Source organism: Nelumbo nucifera, chromosome 6 (assembly GCF_055504915.1).
Source record: "Nelumbo nucifera cultivar China Antique chromosome 6, China Antique-T2T, whole genome shotgun sequence".
NCBI lineage: Eukaryota > Viridiplantae > Streptophyta > Magnoliopsida > Proteales > Nelumbonaceae > Nelumbo > Nelumbo nucifera.
Window position 1 is genome coordinate 51,316,115 of NC_142654.1, and position 14,980 is coordinate 51,331,094.

At 42.4% G+C, this 14,980-nt stretch overlaps 1 protein-coding gene across 2 annotated transcripts in view; it reads left to right on the forward strand.

Annotated features, from left to right (window-relative positions):
• LOC104587716 (Polynucleotidyl transferase, ribonuclease H fold protein with HRDC domain-containing protein) overlaps positions 1–14,980 on the forward strand; it is a 72,381-nt gene that overhangs the window by 34,261 nt on the left and 23,140 nt on the right. For both annotated transcript variants that reach the window (XM_010245429.3, XM_088889372.1), the window contains exons 6-7: positions 8,007–8,057; positions 8,184–8,292. In XM_010245429.3, the coding sequence (XP_010243731.1) occupies positions 8,007–8,057; positions 8,184–8,292 (160 nt within the window). The remainder of the gene's footprint in view (positions 1–8,006; positions 8,058–8,183; positions 8,293–14,980) is intronic.

Consider the following 14,980-nt stretch of genomic DNA (forward strand, 5'->3'; position numbering starts at 1 on the left):
CACTGAGGTCATCAAGTTCTTCGACGTTACCATAGACCAACTCCATCCCAACTCAGGTCGTACCATCGTAGGGGTCATATCCCTCTTCCACGACTACGGTAGACCCTTGAACTTAGATATCTTCAGTTTGATCTGTTTCATCAAGAAAAATCTTGCCAACCTCCCTTCGGAAGAAAAACGTAGTTATTATTATCCCCCCTTGACCTGGGTATAAAGTCCTACACCAATACCCTAAGAAGGTTCCGGCCTGGAAGAAACGTTACTTCGTCGTTACTGTTGCTGGGGGGTGTCCATTCCCGACACACTGGAGGACGACCATTAGTGACCCTGGTATTGAGCTAGATAAGTCCTCTGGGTAGGTCACCACCTCGGCACACACACACACACAAACTTGTGAAGGCCGGGATAAGTTCTCCTGGATGCAGCTCATGAAAGCAGCAAGTCATTGCATGGTGGTATGTGCTCGATCTTGAAACTACGCCTTTGCTCGTTCCCACTTGATACTTAGAACTTTTTCTTCCTTTGGCAGGTGAACTCCCTGATTCATTCTCTCGTATGACAGTCCGGTCAGCACCTAAAGAGGGCCCTAACAGCCGAAGTGAGGGCTGAACAAGCCGAAACATCCTCCCCGAATGCTCGAGGCGAGCTGACAAAGTCCTTAGGTCATATTCACAAGCTGGAGAATGACACGCAGGCTCAGAAGGAGTTGATTGAGCATTTGATGAAGGAAATCGAGGAGCTGAAGGTTACTATGAAAGAACACGAGGCCATCTTTGACGAGGAGATTAAGGGAGTTGGGGATGTCGCCGTCGCTGCTTAGAAGAGTTTGCCAAAGTTCCATAAGTTGAAGATAGAAATCGAAATGGGTGCTTATTAGAAGGGTTTCAAGCTCTGCAGGTGGTTGACCTGGCGCGAATTCCCCGACCTCAACCTCAGTTCTCTCACCACAATCGGAGTCACCACCGAAATGATCTTAGAAGCTAATAAAGATCCGGACTCCGTGGAGGGGAGCAACGACCTCGGTGAGGGAGCAACAAAGAAGGCCGATGAGATTGCGACTGTTGGGGATGCTATGGAAATCGACCTGATTGGAGATTCTGCTGGAGATGCTGAAGGTGGGGGCGAGGAGCCCCGAGAAGACTAAACTTTGCCTCTTTTCTTTGGACCCCCCTTGTAGATACAATGTATACCGAGCCTTCGAGCTTGGTTTAGTAGGCTTTAGTTCTTTTTTTTTCTGTTTCCAAGGGAGATTTCATTCTCTTGATGATTGTACAAGAACTCTTTTTTTTTTTTTCAATTACAAAGTAATGAAGTATTTTCCTTTTGTCACTTTGCGTACAATGAAATCGCAAACCCGAAGTCAATGTAAGCCAAGGTGAGTAGGCACTGTAGGGTATTGACCCGACGTGCTTGCACACTGATGGGGCGCAAGTTGGATTTGCCGGTTGCCCATGCTTAGAAGCAACTGGGTCTTATTATGGCACTGAGGTCACTTATTAGCTCTGTGCCTTAGCCCTTAGGCGTCGGGAACGACTTAGAGTCCACTCTCCATTGTGCGACCTGACCAGTTCGCTAGTCTTATGGACAGAGAAATCTTGTGGGTGTCTTACTCTTGAGCTCATAGGTAGTACCTCTTCAAATTGTCGACATTCCAAGCACAGGGTACCTGCTTCCCTTCCAACATCTCGAGTTCGTATGTGCCTTCACCGAAAACCCGTCTCACCTTATACAGGCCCTCTTAGTTCGGTCCAAGCTTACCCACACCAGGCTCAAGTACCATCACCTTCCAGAGTACTAGTTCCGAGTTTACCCACGCTGTTGGTAGGCCGTAGGGGTGATTTGGCCCGAAATAGTAAGCAGAGGACACATGGACGTGACCTGCCAGCTAGATTGTGAGTTAGCACTTACTGCCATCTCAACACAATTTACCACCTCGGTGGGCCAAGCCACCTTGGGCACTTCGACGTTGACCAGAGGTATGGGTAGCTCGGTATTGCCTAATTTATCGAGGTGATACGCCATACTTCTAGAAGTATTGCCAACTGTCTCCGAGCTCTTCGGGATCATGCACACGGTCGGGGGACTTATCCTTATCTCGTTGGGATTGGACTGACATGACAGGCTTTATCGGCTAAGCACGTTATACTCCTAACGGCGCAGGCCAAGGATCTTGGAGGTGCTTCGTGAGACCCACGACAACCCAACTATATAAGGGCATCAACTCCAGAGACCGAGGTACGCGCAATTTAGTGCATTCTAGCTTGCTACCGACCTAGTACTAACTTAAGCATCGGAGTGACCATGCCGAGTTAGCCACCCCGGGTTCTCTGAGTACTTCTTCCTTACAGTTCGACCGGCCAGCTAGGTGAGCTGCCATCCATCTAGGAGCTACCTGATCGCGCACCATCAATTATCTATTGCAAAAGGTTTTTCAGCCACACTAGTTCACATGTATTGTGTGCCATGACCCTGCATTTAGCTTCAACATTGCTTCTTGCTACCACGATTTGTTGCTTGCTATTCCAAGTCACTAGATTTCCCCCAAAGAAGGTACACTATCCTATAGTGTATCTCTTGTTAAAAATAGATCTGGCCCAATCATCATTTGTGTACCCCTCTTTTTCAAGCGTTCATCCATTCTTGTAAAACAATCCACGGCTTGGAGCTCCCTTCAAGTATTTGACAATCCTTAGGACTGCATCCCAATGTAGGACCCGAGGATGTTGCATAAATTCACTACTGCACATGCAAATGATATATCTAGCCGAGTAATAGTTAGATGATTCAACTTACTCACTAGCCATCTGTACCACTCAGGATCTTCAAATTCTTAACCTGCATCAACATTCAACTTGACATTGGTTCTATAGGTGTTTTAGTCGGTTTGGGACCTAACAATCTTGTTTCCTCGAGTCAATCAAGAACTTGCTTTCTTTGGCACAAGTTAATATCATGTCTTGATCTTGCAACTTCTATTCCCAACAAATATTTTAGTTTACCCAAATCTTTTGCTTGGAAGTGATTAGGCAGAAACGTATTCAACCTGTCAATCCCCATGCTATCACTACTAGTTATGACAATGTCATCTACATACACCACAAGCAAGATCTTTCTTGCCTTCGATTCATAGCTGTACACGGAATGGTTTACCTAGTGTGTTTCATGCCAAAGTCCCTTACTACTTCACTGAATTTGCCAAATCACACACGTGGAGACTGTTTTAGTCCATAAATTGCCTTCTTAAGTTTGCAAACTTTACCATCATCCCCCTGGGCAACAAACCCCGGTGGTTGCTCCATATATACTTTCTCAAGGATGTTACCATGTAAGAAGGCATTTTTAATATCAAACTAAAAGTGGAGGGCCCAATCATACATTGTTGCTAGAGAGGTCAATACCTGAACTGAACGAATATTAGTCATTAGAGAAAACGTTTTCGTGTAGTTAACTACATACAAATGAGAGTAGCCTTTGGACACTAATTGAGCCTTTAACCTTTCTACATTGCCATTTGGAAGATATTTCATAGTATACACCCACTTACATTTGACAACATGCTTACCAGGCGAAGAGTGGTAAGCTCCCACTTATGATTGTGTGCTAGTGCAGACAATTCCTCTTCCATTGCTTGGCGCCACCTTGGAGAGGTAATAGCCCCTCTATGAGTATACACTTATGTGACTGGTAACCTTTCAATGCTAACCTACACTGGAGAAATCAACGACTGAGGCATAACAGGAATTGTAGGAATGGGGTCATCAGCTAGAATAGGAAGAGAAAACACAAGAGGTGGAGGAACTATTTGGACCTACAATTCACTTCTGTCTTTCATAAGATGAAGCCATGTCATTCTTGAAAAGTCATTAACAAAAATTACAAAAGTACTTATAACCATTGTACAACTATTTGGACCCCAAACATCTGAATGAACTAATGAAAATGGACTCAAAACACGACTATCAACCCTAGGACTAATTGAGACTTTATGGTGTTTTCCAAACTGACACGATTCACATCCAAAGAAAAAAGATGACTCAATGGCAGAACTAGTAACTTCAGATCCTTGAGTGATGGATGACCAAGTTTGAGTGCCATTGGGGAGGACTAAGAGAAGATTGAAGTGCTTTTGTACCACCACCATCAAGGTAATACCGATGATTTAAAAGGCGTGCCTAGGCGCACAGGCAAGGCATATTTTAGGGTAGGCGCCTCGCCCAGATCCTAGGTGATTTAAAAGGACCTAGTTAATCTGATGCGTCTCAGCCCAGGCTTGCGCCTTTTGAAATTTTGTTGTTTATTTTTGCTTTTTTCGATCCTAGCGGATGGGCAAGGGGCTCATCCCCTAGACCCCCGTGCCACACACCTCAAGGCAAGCCCAAATAAGTCTATGTTAGGGTCCTAAATTCTTAGTTCTCACACAAAATATCTTGATTTTGTGTAAGAACTAAGAATTTTGGACCCTAACATGGACTCGTTTGGGCTTGCCTTGAGGGGCGTGGCACAAAGGCGGCTCTTAGAATCAGGAATGTAATATGTTTTACACCACATTACCTATTTTAAGTAATGCAATTGAGGAAAAAAAAGAGATAATGGGTTTTACATGCTTGAAAATGTTTTATATGTTTGATTTTATTTTTAAATTCACATTTGAATATGCTTTACACGTTAAGTTTATGTATTTTAATTTTAGATAATTGGTTTTTTAAAACATTTATTTAAAATTTAAAGTATATAATTTATTAATATTATGTTTAATATTTTTTGATTTGTTTGGTTTTTTAGCATTTTTTTTTAATTTTTGTGCCTTGCTTCAAAAAGGCGTGTGCCTCGGGCACAAATTGACCCCTGTGCCTTTTTTGTGCCTTGTGCTTTTAAAGCACTGGTAATACAACCACTAGTTTCATTCCTTCGACCAATCTTCATCCTCGTCTTGATATCCTGAAACACACACAAAGAGAGTTAAAAGGTGATAGAACAATTAACGGATTTTTTCAATCTACTAACAGACATGAGATTAAAAGGAAATTTGGGTACATATAAAGCAAAGGATAAAGATAAAGATATGAGATCAACAACACAAACCCCACAAATAGGAGAAGTATAACCATTAGTTAGGGTAACTGTTTGAGATGTGGAAGACTGGGAAAAAGAAAAAAACACACTTGGAGTCCCAATCATATGATAAGAGGCTCCAGAATCAATAATCCAATGTGAAGGTTTAGATGCCAAGCAAGCCATTCCTGAGTGAGCAAAGGTGGTTGTGTTCTGCTAAGAGGAAGTTTGAAGAAATTTCTTATACTTATCACGTGGACACTCACCACCTCCTTCCTAGAAGCACTTGTAGATGTAGAGCAGTGTTTTAAAAGGTGTGGGAGGCGTGCGCCTGGAGGCGCGCCTCCAGGTGAAGCGCTCCCAAAACGCCCTGAGGCATATGCCAGAGGCGCTGACACCTCTGGGGCGTACGCCTCAGGTGCAAGAGGCGTACGCTTTTCTCATGAGGCGTGCTAGAGGCATACGCCTCTTGTGCCTCATGCACATCAATACAAAAAAAAAAGAAAAAGGAAAAAAAGGAAAGGAAAAGAAAAGAAAGGGAAAGAAAAGGAAAGGAAAGAGAAGAAAAAAAGAGAAAAGGAAAGAAAAGAAAAGTAAGGGAAGGGAAGAAAAGATAAGGGGAAAGAAAATGGTTTGCCTGTCCCTTCGGTTGGGGGGCACCCCCCGCCCCCTTTGAACTACTGTTATGCATCTTTATTCTTCTTAATATAAAAGATTTTTATTAAAAAATAAAGAAAAAGAAAAAATGAGATCCCCCCTTCCTTTTCATCCTCCTCATACCCCCCCTCCTCTTAAGGAGGCTTACGCCTCCTTGTGTTTGGGAGGCTTATGCCTCTTGCGTTCTGAATTACGCCTCACGCCTCTAGGTAGTGGAACGCCTCCGCGTTTTAAAACACTGATGTGGAGGGTTTGAAAGGGATGCACCTAGGCGCACCTGGGCAAGGCATATGCCCTAAAATGCGCCTCGCCTGTGCACCTAGGCGCACCTTAGGTGTGCCTTTTGAATCACTAAGGGGGTGTTTTTTTTTTTGGATTTTGAGAGGAGATAAAGTTGGTCAATGGGATTTTGATTCCCATTGACCAAGAAACCCATGTTCTTTTTTCAGATTTATATGGGGACTAGGGAAAGTTTATTTTCTTGGGTAGTGATACCCATCTCCCAGGTGGGTAAATAACTTCCTCACCTGGGGGAAAGTTGCCAACACTTGAATGGGACAAAAATGCCCCTTTTAATTATTAAATTTTATGGTTAAAATGGTCATTGCCTTATTTACATGGGAAATAAAAGAACATGGGTAAATGCACCTACCTGGGTAAGTCTTTCCTGGGAAACACTTACCTGGGTAAGTGTATTTACCCTGGTAAATAACTTACTGAAAAGCGAACGGGGCCTAAGTTTTACTATAACTACCCTCTCCAATTGTTGCCATTGTAAAAAAAAAGATTCAACTACAAGAATCACCCTTCACTATTCAGCACTCACTACATGGCACATCACACCACAATTGAATAACTGTTGCTGAAACACTCATTGTCATCGGGCTCAGCACGAGGCCCTATATCTGTCACAGATATTCAACCACAAGTAGGAAAAGAAAAACCGTCCCTACACATACCTGCCGATTAGCACTACCACACAATTGAAATCCAATCCAAACAAGAGAGAAAACACCATACCATCAGCCGACTACAGAAGTCTGTTTAGGTGTCCACGAATCAGCCCTCTTTGAGTCATCATCTTGAGGGTTTCTAGAAAACCACTGAGGCGAGCATCACCAGAACAACTGGAGGCATAGTTACCTCCTAGAAGAAAAAACAACCAATCCTTTTTGGCCTGTTATCAATCCTCCAATTGATTGATGAAATATTTCAAAGAAAAAAAGATCTGATATGGCGACGCAAGGAGAAAAACAATGGATGAAAGACAACTGATTTCTAGATCTCTGGAGGGTTTCTAGAAAGCCACTGAGGCGAGCATCACCAGAACAACTGGAGGCATAGTTACCTCCTAGAAGAAAAAACAACCAATCCTTTTTGGCCTGTTATCAATCCTCCAATTGATTGATGAAATATTTCAAAGAAAAAAAAGATCTGATATGGCGACGCAAGGAGAAAAACAATGGATGAAAGACAACTGATTTCTAGATCTCTGGTACCATGTTAATGGTTTGACTAACACTAGTTCAGTCCTAGGTCTGAAGTAAGAAAAAAGGTAGAGGAAGAAGGAGAGAAAGAAAGGTTTCGGCTAGAGAAATAGAATCAGTCCTCTCAGCTGACCCATCTATAATTTATAATATGTGAATTAAAATACAAATGATAGCCATGTCCCTTATTAAGTATGGGACACACAACTTAAACACAGACAAAATAGACCACTCATCTCTAATTAAATAGCAAATGACTAAACTACCCTTATACTGCTGACTCTAACAGAACTCAACCTTTTAATTTTAACTTTTATTGTGTATATCCGTGTCCATCTTCTATGTGCCACATGTCCCCCCATGGCCACGCTGTCACCGTCAAACTCTTACTTTACTTTCTATAACAAAGACTTTGCTGAAGATGTAATCCAGATGTTGTGCCTTGTTCCTGCATAGCATGCTCCCTTACTAAATCATCTCCTCCTAGCTGATATTGTTTCTCCCATTAACTAATTCATCTATCTCCAACTGATTCCCTCTCTTTCTCACAACAAACCCTCTGTTCCCTACATCCTCTCTCTCTCTCCCATTCTCTGTATAAGACTGTCCAAGTATAAGAAGGTAGTTTTATTGTTAATGAGATAATGGTCAAACTGTGGTTTAACTGTGACGAAAATATTGACCTGGGACCTGGTCACTTTTACAAGATGATGAATCGTCCATGTCTAACATAGTTGACTTTTTTTTTAATCGTTTTTCGTTTTTTTTCTTTTGTTCTCCTTTAGTCTGACCTTAAGCCCCTTATTGCAGATACCAAAATGCAGATTGGAGATTACGCCCTCTACCTGACGAAATGATCAGGTATTAATATTATTCTTGCAAAATGTACTTTCATTTGTTCAGCATTGTGACGCTCATCTTCTTATCTTATTTTAATCTTGAGATGATATTGACCTTGTAAATGTAACTTCTCCTCATTCTTGACAGATATGCAAGAGAAGATACACATTTTCTGTTGTACATTTATGATCTGATGAAAGCAAGGTTATTTGCATTATCTGCCGACTCTGAAAATGGTGATGCTTTGCTGTTAGAGGTATGATATTAATTAGTTTTGTATCTTTTTATAAAATTTGAGTAATTTATGTAAAGTTGCTTTAAATTTTTAAGTTCTTACTCACTAATTAGTGATGAGTTTTATGTTATTGTGATTTGTTCTAAATTTATGTATCTAATGACTATTCTAATCTAAGTTCTACTTATTTTTTTCCCAAATATTTTTTTTTGTACATACATCCATTTTTTTCTTCCTGTTACTTGTTTATGCCATGTCTCTAAGGTGTACTGTGCTTATGGCAAGGTAACTTACCGATTATTGACTAGGTTTTTTGGTGTTGGTGGAAATATCAGTCATGTAAATATACGAAGCGTGTCAGAAACATTGGACACATCATATGGACATATTATAAAACTTGTACACATGGTTGAAACACTGAAATTTGCAAAAGTATGAGATATTATTATATGCAATGACAAAAGATATATGTGTAGACCCTTTGAAATTGTTAGTTTTGACATTATGTTCCAAATCATCAAATAAAGCTAATAAACTAATGTTAATAGGTAAAATAATATGCTATAATCTTGTGCTGTAATTTTAAAGTGTCAAAACTACAAGATAGAGTGAGTTCAAGCAAAATTTAAATTCATAGAAAGTGCAAATGATTCTAATAAATCAACCAAATATTTCATTATACAATAAAAACTCAAATTAACTTAACATTTGAAAAGAATTTTTAGCTACTCCACATATCTAAGAGATTGTCACCAATTTATGTTATGATACCATCTTTTAAACTCCACATTGCACTGGTAGTTTTCGTTGGGGAATATGCCAATTCCAGTAATATTTTGTGTCGGTACCCATGGAAATGGAAATATGTCATGGAAATATTAGGAAAAATATGGACATTTTAAACATGGTGGGCTTCCTGATTGGCCCATTACTGTTTGATTAAATGAATCAAAGAAGTTATTATGTCTATGGCTGGAGCTTCTTACCTGTTTTGCTGGAGAGAATTATGTCTTGAGAATTGTTGTTGAAGGTTCTTACTCTATGTGATGGGTTGAAAATATGGCTTTTTGGAGGAAGGAGGATTGCAAAAGCCTTCAGGCTGCTTCTTTTAATTCTTCGAAGTTTAGTGATCAATTCACAGGAGGGTTCAGAGGTTGAAGATAAGGGTATTTCGGGAATTATGGGTAAAATTTCTCCTAATGAGGTGGTGTTATGGGTCTTGATGAATGTAGAAGCTGTTGGGAATCAAAGAGTTGTATGGGGAGTGAGGCTCATTTGGTGGATGCTTTGATCCTTAGGGAAGGCTCACATCTATTGGAGATTAATGATGTTGACGTTGATAAGGGTTTGCTGGGACAGTCAGAAGAGTAAAAATGTGGGGCTGAATAAGGATTTTTTTTTTTTTTTTGAAAAAAGTTAAACAGATTTCATTAAAGGAAAGAGAGGAAAGAGAGGAAAGAGAGGGAAAAGATTGGGTGGAGGCTCAAGTGGGAAGATTTTTTTTTTTGATAAATGAGTGGGAAGATTTTTAAGAGAACCAAGATTAAAAAGGATAAAGTCAAGAACCGGGCGTCCATTTTTTTGAAAAAAGTTAACTGATTTCATTAAAGGAAAGAGAGGGAAAAGATTGGGTGGATGCTCAAGTGGGAGGATTTTTTTTTTTTTTTGATAAATGAGTGGGAAGATTTTTAAGAGAACCAAGATTAAAAAGGATAAGAGTCAAGAACCAAGATTAAAAAGGATATCGTTACCGGATAATAAAGTTGTAGCATTTTTTGCAATTGTTGAAGAGCTAAAGAGGTTGTGGCTTTGGGTAGAAAAAAAAGCTTGCCTAAATTGCAGAAGGGGAAGAAAGAGAGTTGGGTCTGGGTGATTATTAGATTTGATAGAGAAGGTTAGAAGAAGATTGATGAAGTTGCAATGGAGGATTGTGCTGACTTTAATTTTTCAAAAGTATGATGATTCGTCAATTAACAATTTAGTTTCTGCTCTGGTGGAGTCTTGCTTGAGAAGCCAAGAGGATGAAGATGGAGATCGGTGGAGAAGGAAGGCTGTTTGCCTATTGAGAAAATTGTTGAGGATGACAAAAGTCTTGTTTTTTTTTTGGGTGGTGAGATGGTTGCAAGAAGAGCCATTGAGCAATTTGAGAAGAGAGAGGAGAGTTTCAGTTGGGGAAAGAGGATAGATCTGGAATGAAGCAGACAATGGGCAAGAGGAAGTAGTTGAGGGGGAGTAGAGGTGTCTCCTCTAAGATGTTTTAGTTGTTTTGTCTAGTTGGTTGTAGCTGGTTGGTTTCTGGTTTTGGGGCTTAGGGGATGGGTGTGTTGGTGGCTGATGTTTGAGGAGGACTTTGCAGCTTGTTTTGTTTAGAGTCTTCTTGTAAATTTCATGTGAAAACATAAAATTTCATATTTAAACATTTGTGATATGCTATGTAGAAGAAGGCCTTGCACTTGCCTTTCTCCTCATGTGTGCTCTTTGTGTAAGGAAAGTGGTGAGACCCTATCTCATTTAACGATATCCTGTTCTTTTATGCTTTGAATTTGGGAATTCTTTTGTATTTTCTTCGTCTGCAGGTGGGCTCCCCCCTCAAGATGTGACAAGACGTTTCAACCGTGACTTCTTAAGACAACGAAAGAAAAGAAGCATGGTAATGTGGAAAGCAACAAAGTTGGCAATATGCTGGGTGGTGTGGGAAGAAAGGAATGACGGATTTTCTTGGAAAAGAAAGTGGTGTTGTACCACCATTCAGCCTAGTGGATCCACTTCAGTCGTTGTCTTGGCCGATCTCCCGTGAAGCATCTCAGATATGTTTCGAGACTCTTGTTAACCGCCTCTGTCTGTCCATCAGATTGGGGGTGGTAGCTAGTTGACTTGAAGAGTTTAACCCCGTGCAGGCGAAAAAGCTCAGCCCAGAAACGGCTCATAAAAATAGGGTTCCTGTCTGATACAATTGAGCTGGGGAGCCCGTGTAGGTGCACAATTTCTCGGAGGAACAATTCAGCAACTGTGACTGCTGTAAATGGGTATGATAGAGGTAGGAAATGACTGTATTTCGTCAATCTATCCACTACCACAAGGATAACAGTTTTGCTGGCAGAAACGGGCAATCCTGTGATGAAATCCATTGATATTTCATCCCAGACTTGGGTTGGTATTGGGAGTGGTTGCAAGAGGCCTGCTGGTGTTGTAGTGGCCGACTTGTTTTGTTGGCATACTGCACACCCGGCTATGAGTTCTGGATCCAATGGAATTGTGTGGCGATGCGTTTTTGTGTTCGTAGGATGCCGGAGTGGCCACTTGTGGGTGAGGCATGGAATAATTCCAGGAGCTTCTTGAGATGGTGTACCCGGGGTGCAGTGAGGGATTTGCCAATACTTGGGCCTTCAACTGCTGTAACTCCCTATGGGATTGGGCTTCTTTTCGAAGTAGATCCAGGAGTGGAGAAGTTGGGGAAGATACTAGTAATTGAAATGATTGTGGGTGCCATGAGAGGGCATCAGCCACCCGGTTAGCAGCCTCTGCTTTGTACTCAATTATGTAGTCGTACCCCAGTAGCTTGGATATCCATCGTTGTTGTTCCAGGGATAGGACTGATTGATCCAATAAGAACTTCAAATTTTGATGGTCGGTCCGAATTATGAACAGTCTACCGAGCAAGTAGGATCGCCAACGTTGGACTGCTAAGACCACTGCTATTAATTCTCGTTCATAAACTGATTTGGCCCACTTTTGTGATGTTAAGGCCTTGCTGAAAAAGGCTAGTGGTCGCCCCTCTTGCATGAGAGCAGCCCCAACACCTTGACCGGAGGTATCACACTCAATGATGAAGTCTTTTGTGAAACCGGGCAATGCTAATGTTGGAGGGCTCGCAACTGCCTGTCTCAATTGCTCAAAAGCTTGTTGGGCCTGGATTGACCAGTGAAAAGCGTCTTGTTTCAGCAATTGGGTCAACGGGGTAGCTATTTGGCCCACTTTTGTGATGTTAAGGCCTTGCTGAAAAAGGCTAGTGGTCGCCCCTCTTGCATGAGAACAGCCCCAACACCTTGACCGGAGGTATCACACTCAATGATGAAGTCTTTTGTGAAATCGGGCAATGCTAATGTTGGAGGGCTCGCAACTGCCTGTCTCAACTGCTCAAAAGCTTGTTGGGCCTGGGTTGACCAGTGAAAAGCGTCTTGTTTCAGCAATTGGGTCAACGGGGTAGCTATTAGGTCGTAGTTTTTGATGAAGCGGCGGTAGTACCCAGTCAGGCCCAAGAAGGCCCTCAACTCTTTCACACTTTTGGGTTGTGGCCAGCTCATTATATTGGAGATTTTATCTGGGTCGGCCGCTACAGTTCCATTCTCTACAACATGTCCCAAGTAGTGAACTTGGTTTTGTCCAGAGGAGAACTTGGACTCTTTAGCGAACAGCTGGTGGGCCTCAAGTGTTGCAAGGGTGACCTGTAGATGATTCAGATGTTCCTCTCAATTGGGGCTATAGACCAATATGTCATCAAAGAAAACAAGGATGAACTTACATAAATATGGCCGGAATATGTCGTTCATTAATGCTTGAAATGTGGCTAGAGAATTGGTCAACCTAAATGGCATGACTAGGAACTCAGTGGCCATCATGTGTCCTAAAAGTCGTTTTGTGAACATCCTCCCTATGTACCCTTATTTGATGATACCTAGCTCGTAAATCTAATTTTGAGAATATGGTGGCTTAACTGAGTTCATCAAGCAGCTCATCAATGACCGATATTGGAAATCGGTCTTCAATGGTGATATTGTTAAGGGCTCTGTAATCAATACAAAATCGCCACGTCCCATCCTTTTTTTTTGACTAATAATACTGGTGAAGAGAATGGGTTGTGATTGGGTTGTATTATCCCTTGCTTAAGCATATCTTAAACTTGCTTCTCGATTTCAAATTTTTGAAAGTAAGGGTATCGGTAGGGTCTTACATTGGTTGGGGCAGCTCTTGGCATGGGGGAGATGCGGTGGTCATGCTTTCGGCGTGGTGGAAGTTCTTGGGGTTCTTCTAACACGCTGCCATATTGCTGAAGGAGTTGTTGTAGGCGGCTTTGGAAGTCTCTAGGCCCATTTGGGCTGGTCCAATTTGAGTCCATGTGCATGAATATGGGCTGATCCGGATCTTCTATTTGCTTTGTTAATGTTGCAAGACTGATGGGCCTTGGACCCTTGCATGTTTTCCTTAGTAGATGTACTGTAGAGTTCTCTGATGTGAAGTCCATGGTGAGACAGGCCCACTTACAAATCATGGGCCCTAGTTGTCTTAACCATTGAATGCCTAGCACCACGTTCGCTCCACTGAGATGAAGAGGATATAGGTCCACCGCAAACTGGTGACCCTGAACCTTTAGTGGTAAGCCCATGCAAATGCTATTTCAGGATAGGCTATTACCGTTGGCCACATGAACCGTAAAAGCTGTTGTTGGTTGAATCGGGAGTCCCATTTTATCCACCAAGACTTGAGTTATGAAGTTAAGGGAACTACCACTGTCTATGAGGATTGACACTTGGTGTCCTTGGATTAGCCTTGCAACTCTCATTGTTTGAGGGGATGCAAGTCCCGTAAGGGCTTGTAGAGATATTTCAGGTGTGCCATTAGGTTGTATTTCCCACCCTGGGTTAGATTCCTCGCAACTGGTGAGGTCGTCTTCCTCTTCGGCATCTGCTTGGAGGAGAAATGCTTGTTGTTTCTTGCACCGATGGCCCGGCCCGAGTTTCTCTTCGCAGTTGTAACAGAGTCCTTTGTCTCTGCGGGCTTGCATCTCTGCCCAGGTCAGCCGTTTGAAAGGAACCAATGGGCCTGGGCCCAGTATTCCTTCCTCCTTGTCTGGTGCTGTTGTCCTGGTTCCTGGACCCCATGGCCATTGCACCTTTCTTGCTCGAGCGAACTTATCCTCATACAATTTTGCTAGTGTTGCCGCATTTATGACTGAAGTGGGCTGCATCGCCTTCACTTCCAGTCACAGTTCTTCTTTTAGGTTGCCGACGAAGCTTCCCACCAACGCCTTCTCCGTCCACCCTTGGACTCTCACGGCTAGCTTTTCGAACTCCATCTGGTAATCTTTAACTGATCCCACCTGTCGTAGCTTTGCCAAACTCTCATCGTGATCTTCAAACCCAGACGATCCAAAACGGATAGTCATGGCATCAGTGAAGTTTGCCCAAGTTTGACGAGGGTGCCCTCGTCGGTACCATTGAAACCAGAGGATAGCTTCCCCTTCAAGATGCGCAGAGGCTAGAGCTACTCTGTCTTGCCTAGGTGTCTCATGGTAATTGAAATACCGTTCGGCTCTGAGAATCCAGGGAGTTGGGTCGCCGCTTGAGAAGATGGGGAAATCGATTTTGGCTGCTCTCGTTGCCGCCGGCCCTGTTCTGCGGTTGTTTTCATTGCTGCGCTCTTGTTGGCTTCCTCTGCCGTTGTTTGTTGCCCCCTGCTCCAGCCAATTGAGGAGAGCAGTGAAACCTTCCTTCATTTCTTTGAGATCTGAAGACATTCGACAGATCTCTACCTCCATCTGATCTACTCGGGTGTCTACTGACGTGTTTCTTGTGTTGGTCATGCTGGCTCTGATACCAACTTGTTAGGAACCTGCCTAACTCAGGGCTCTTTGAGGGAGCCAACCTCCTGAATTCGTTGGAAGGAGAGAGAGAGAGAGAGATTACTGCCGGAAGAATTACTGTCTTATTTC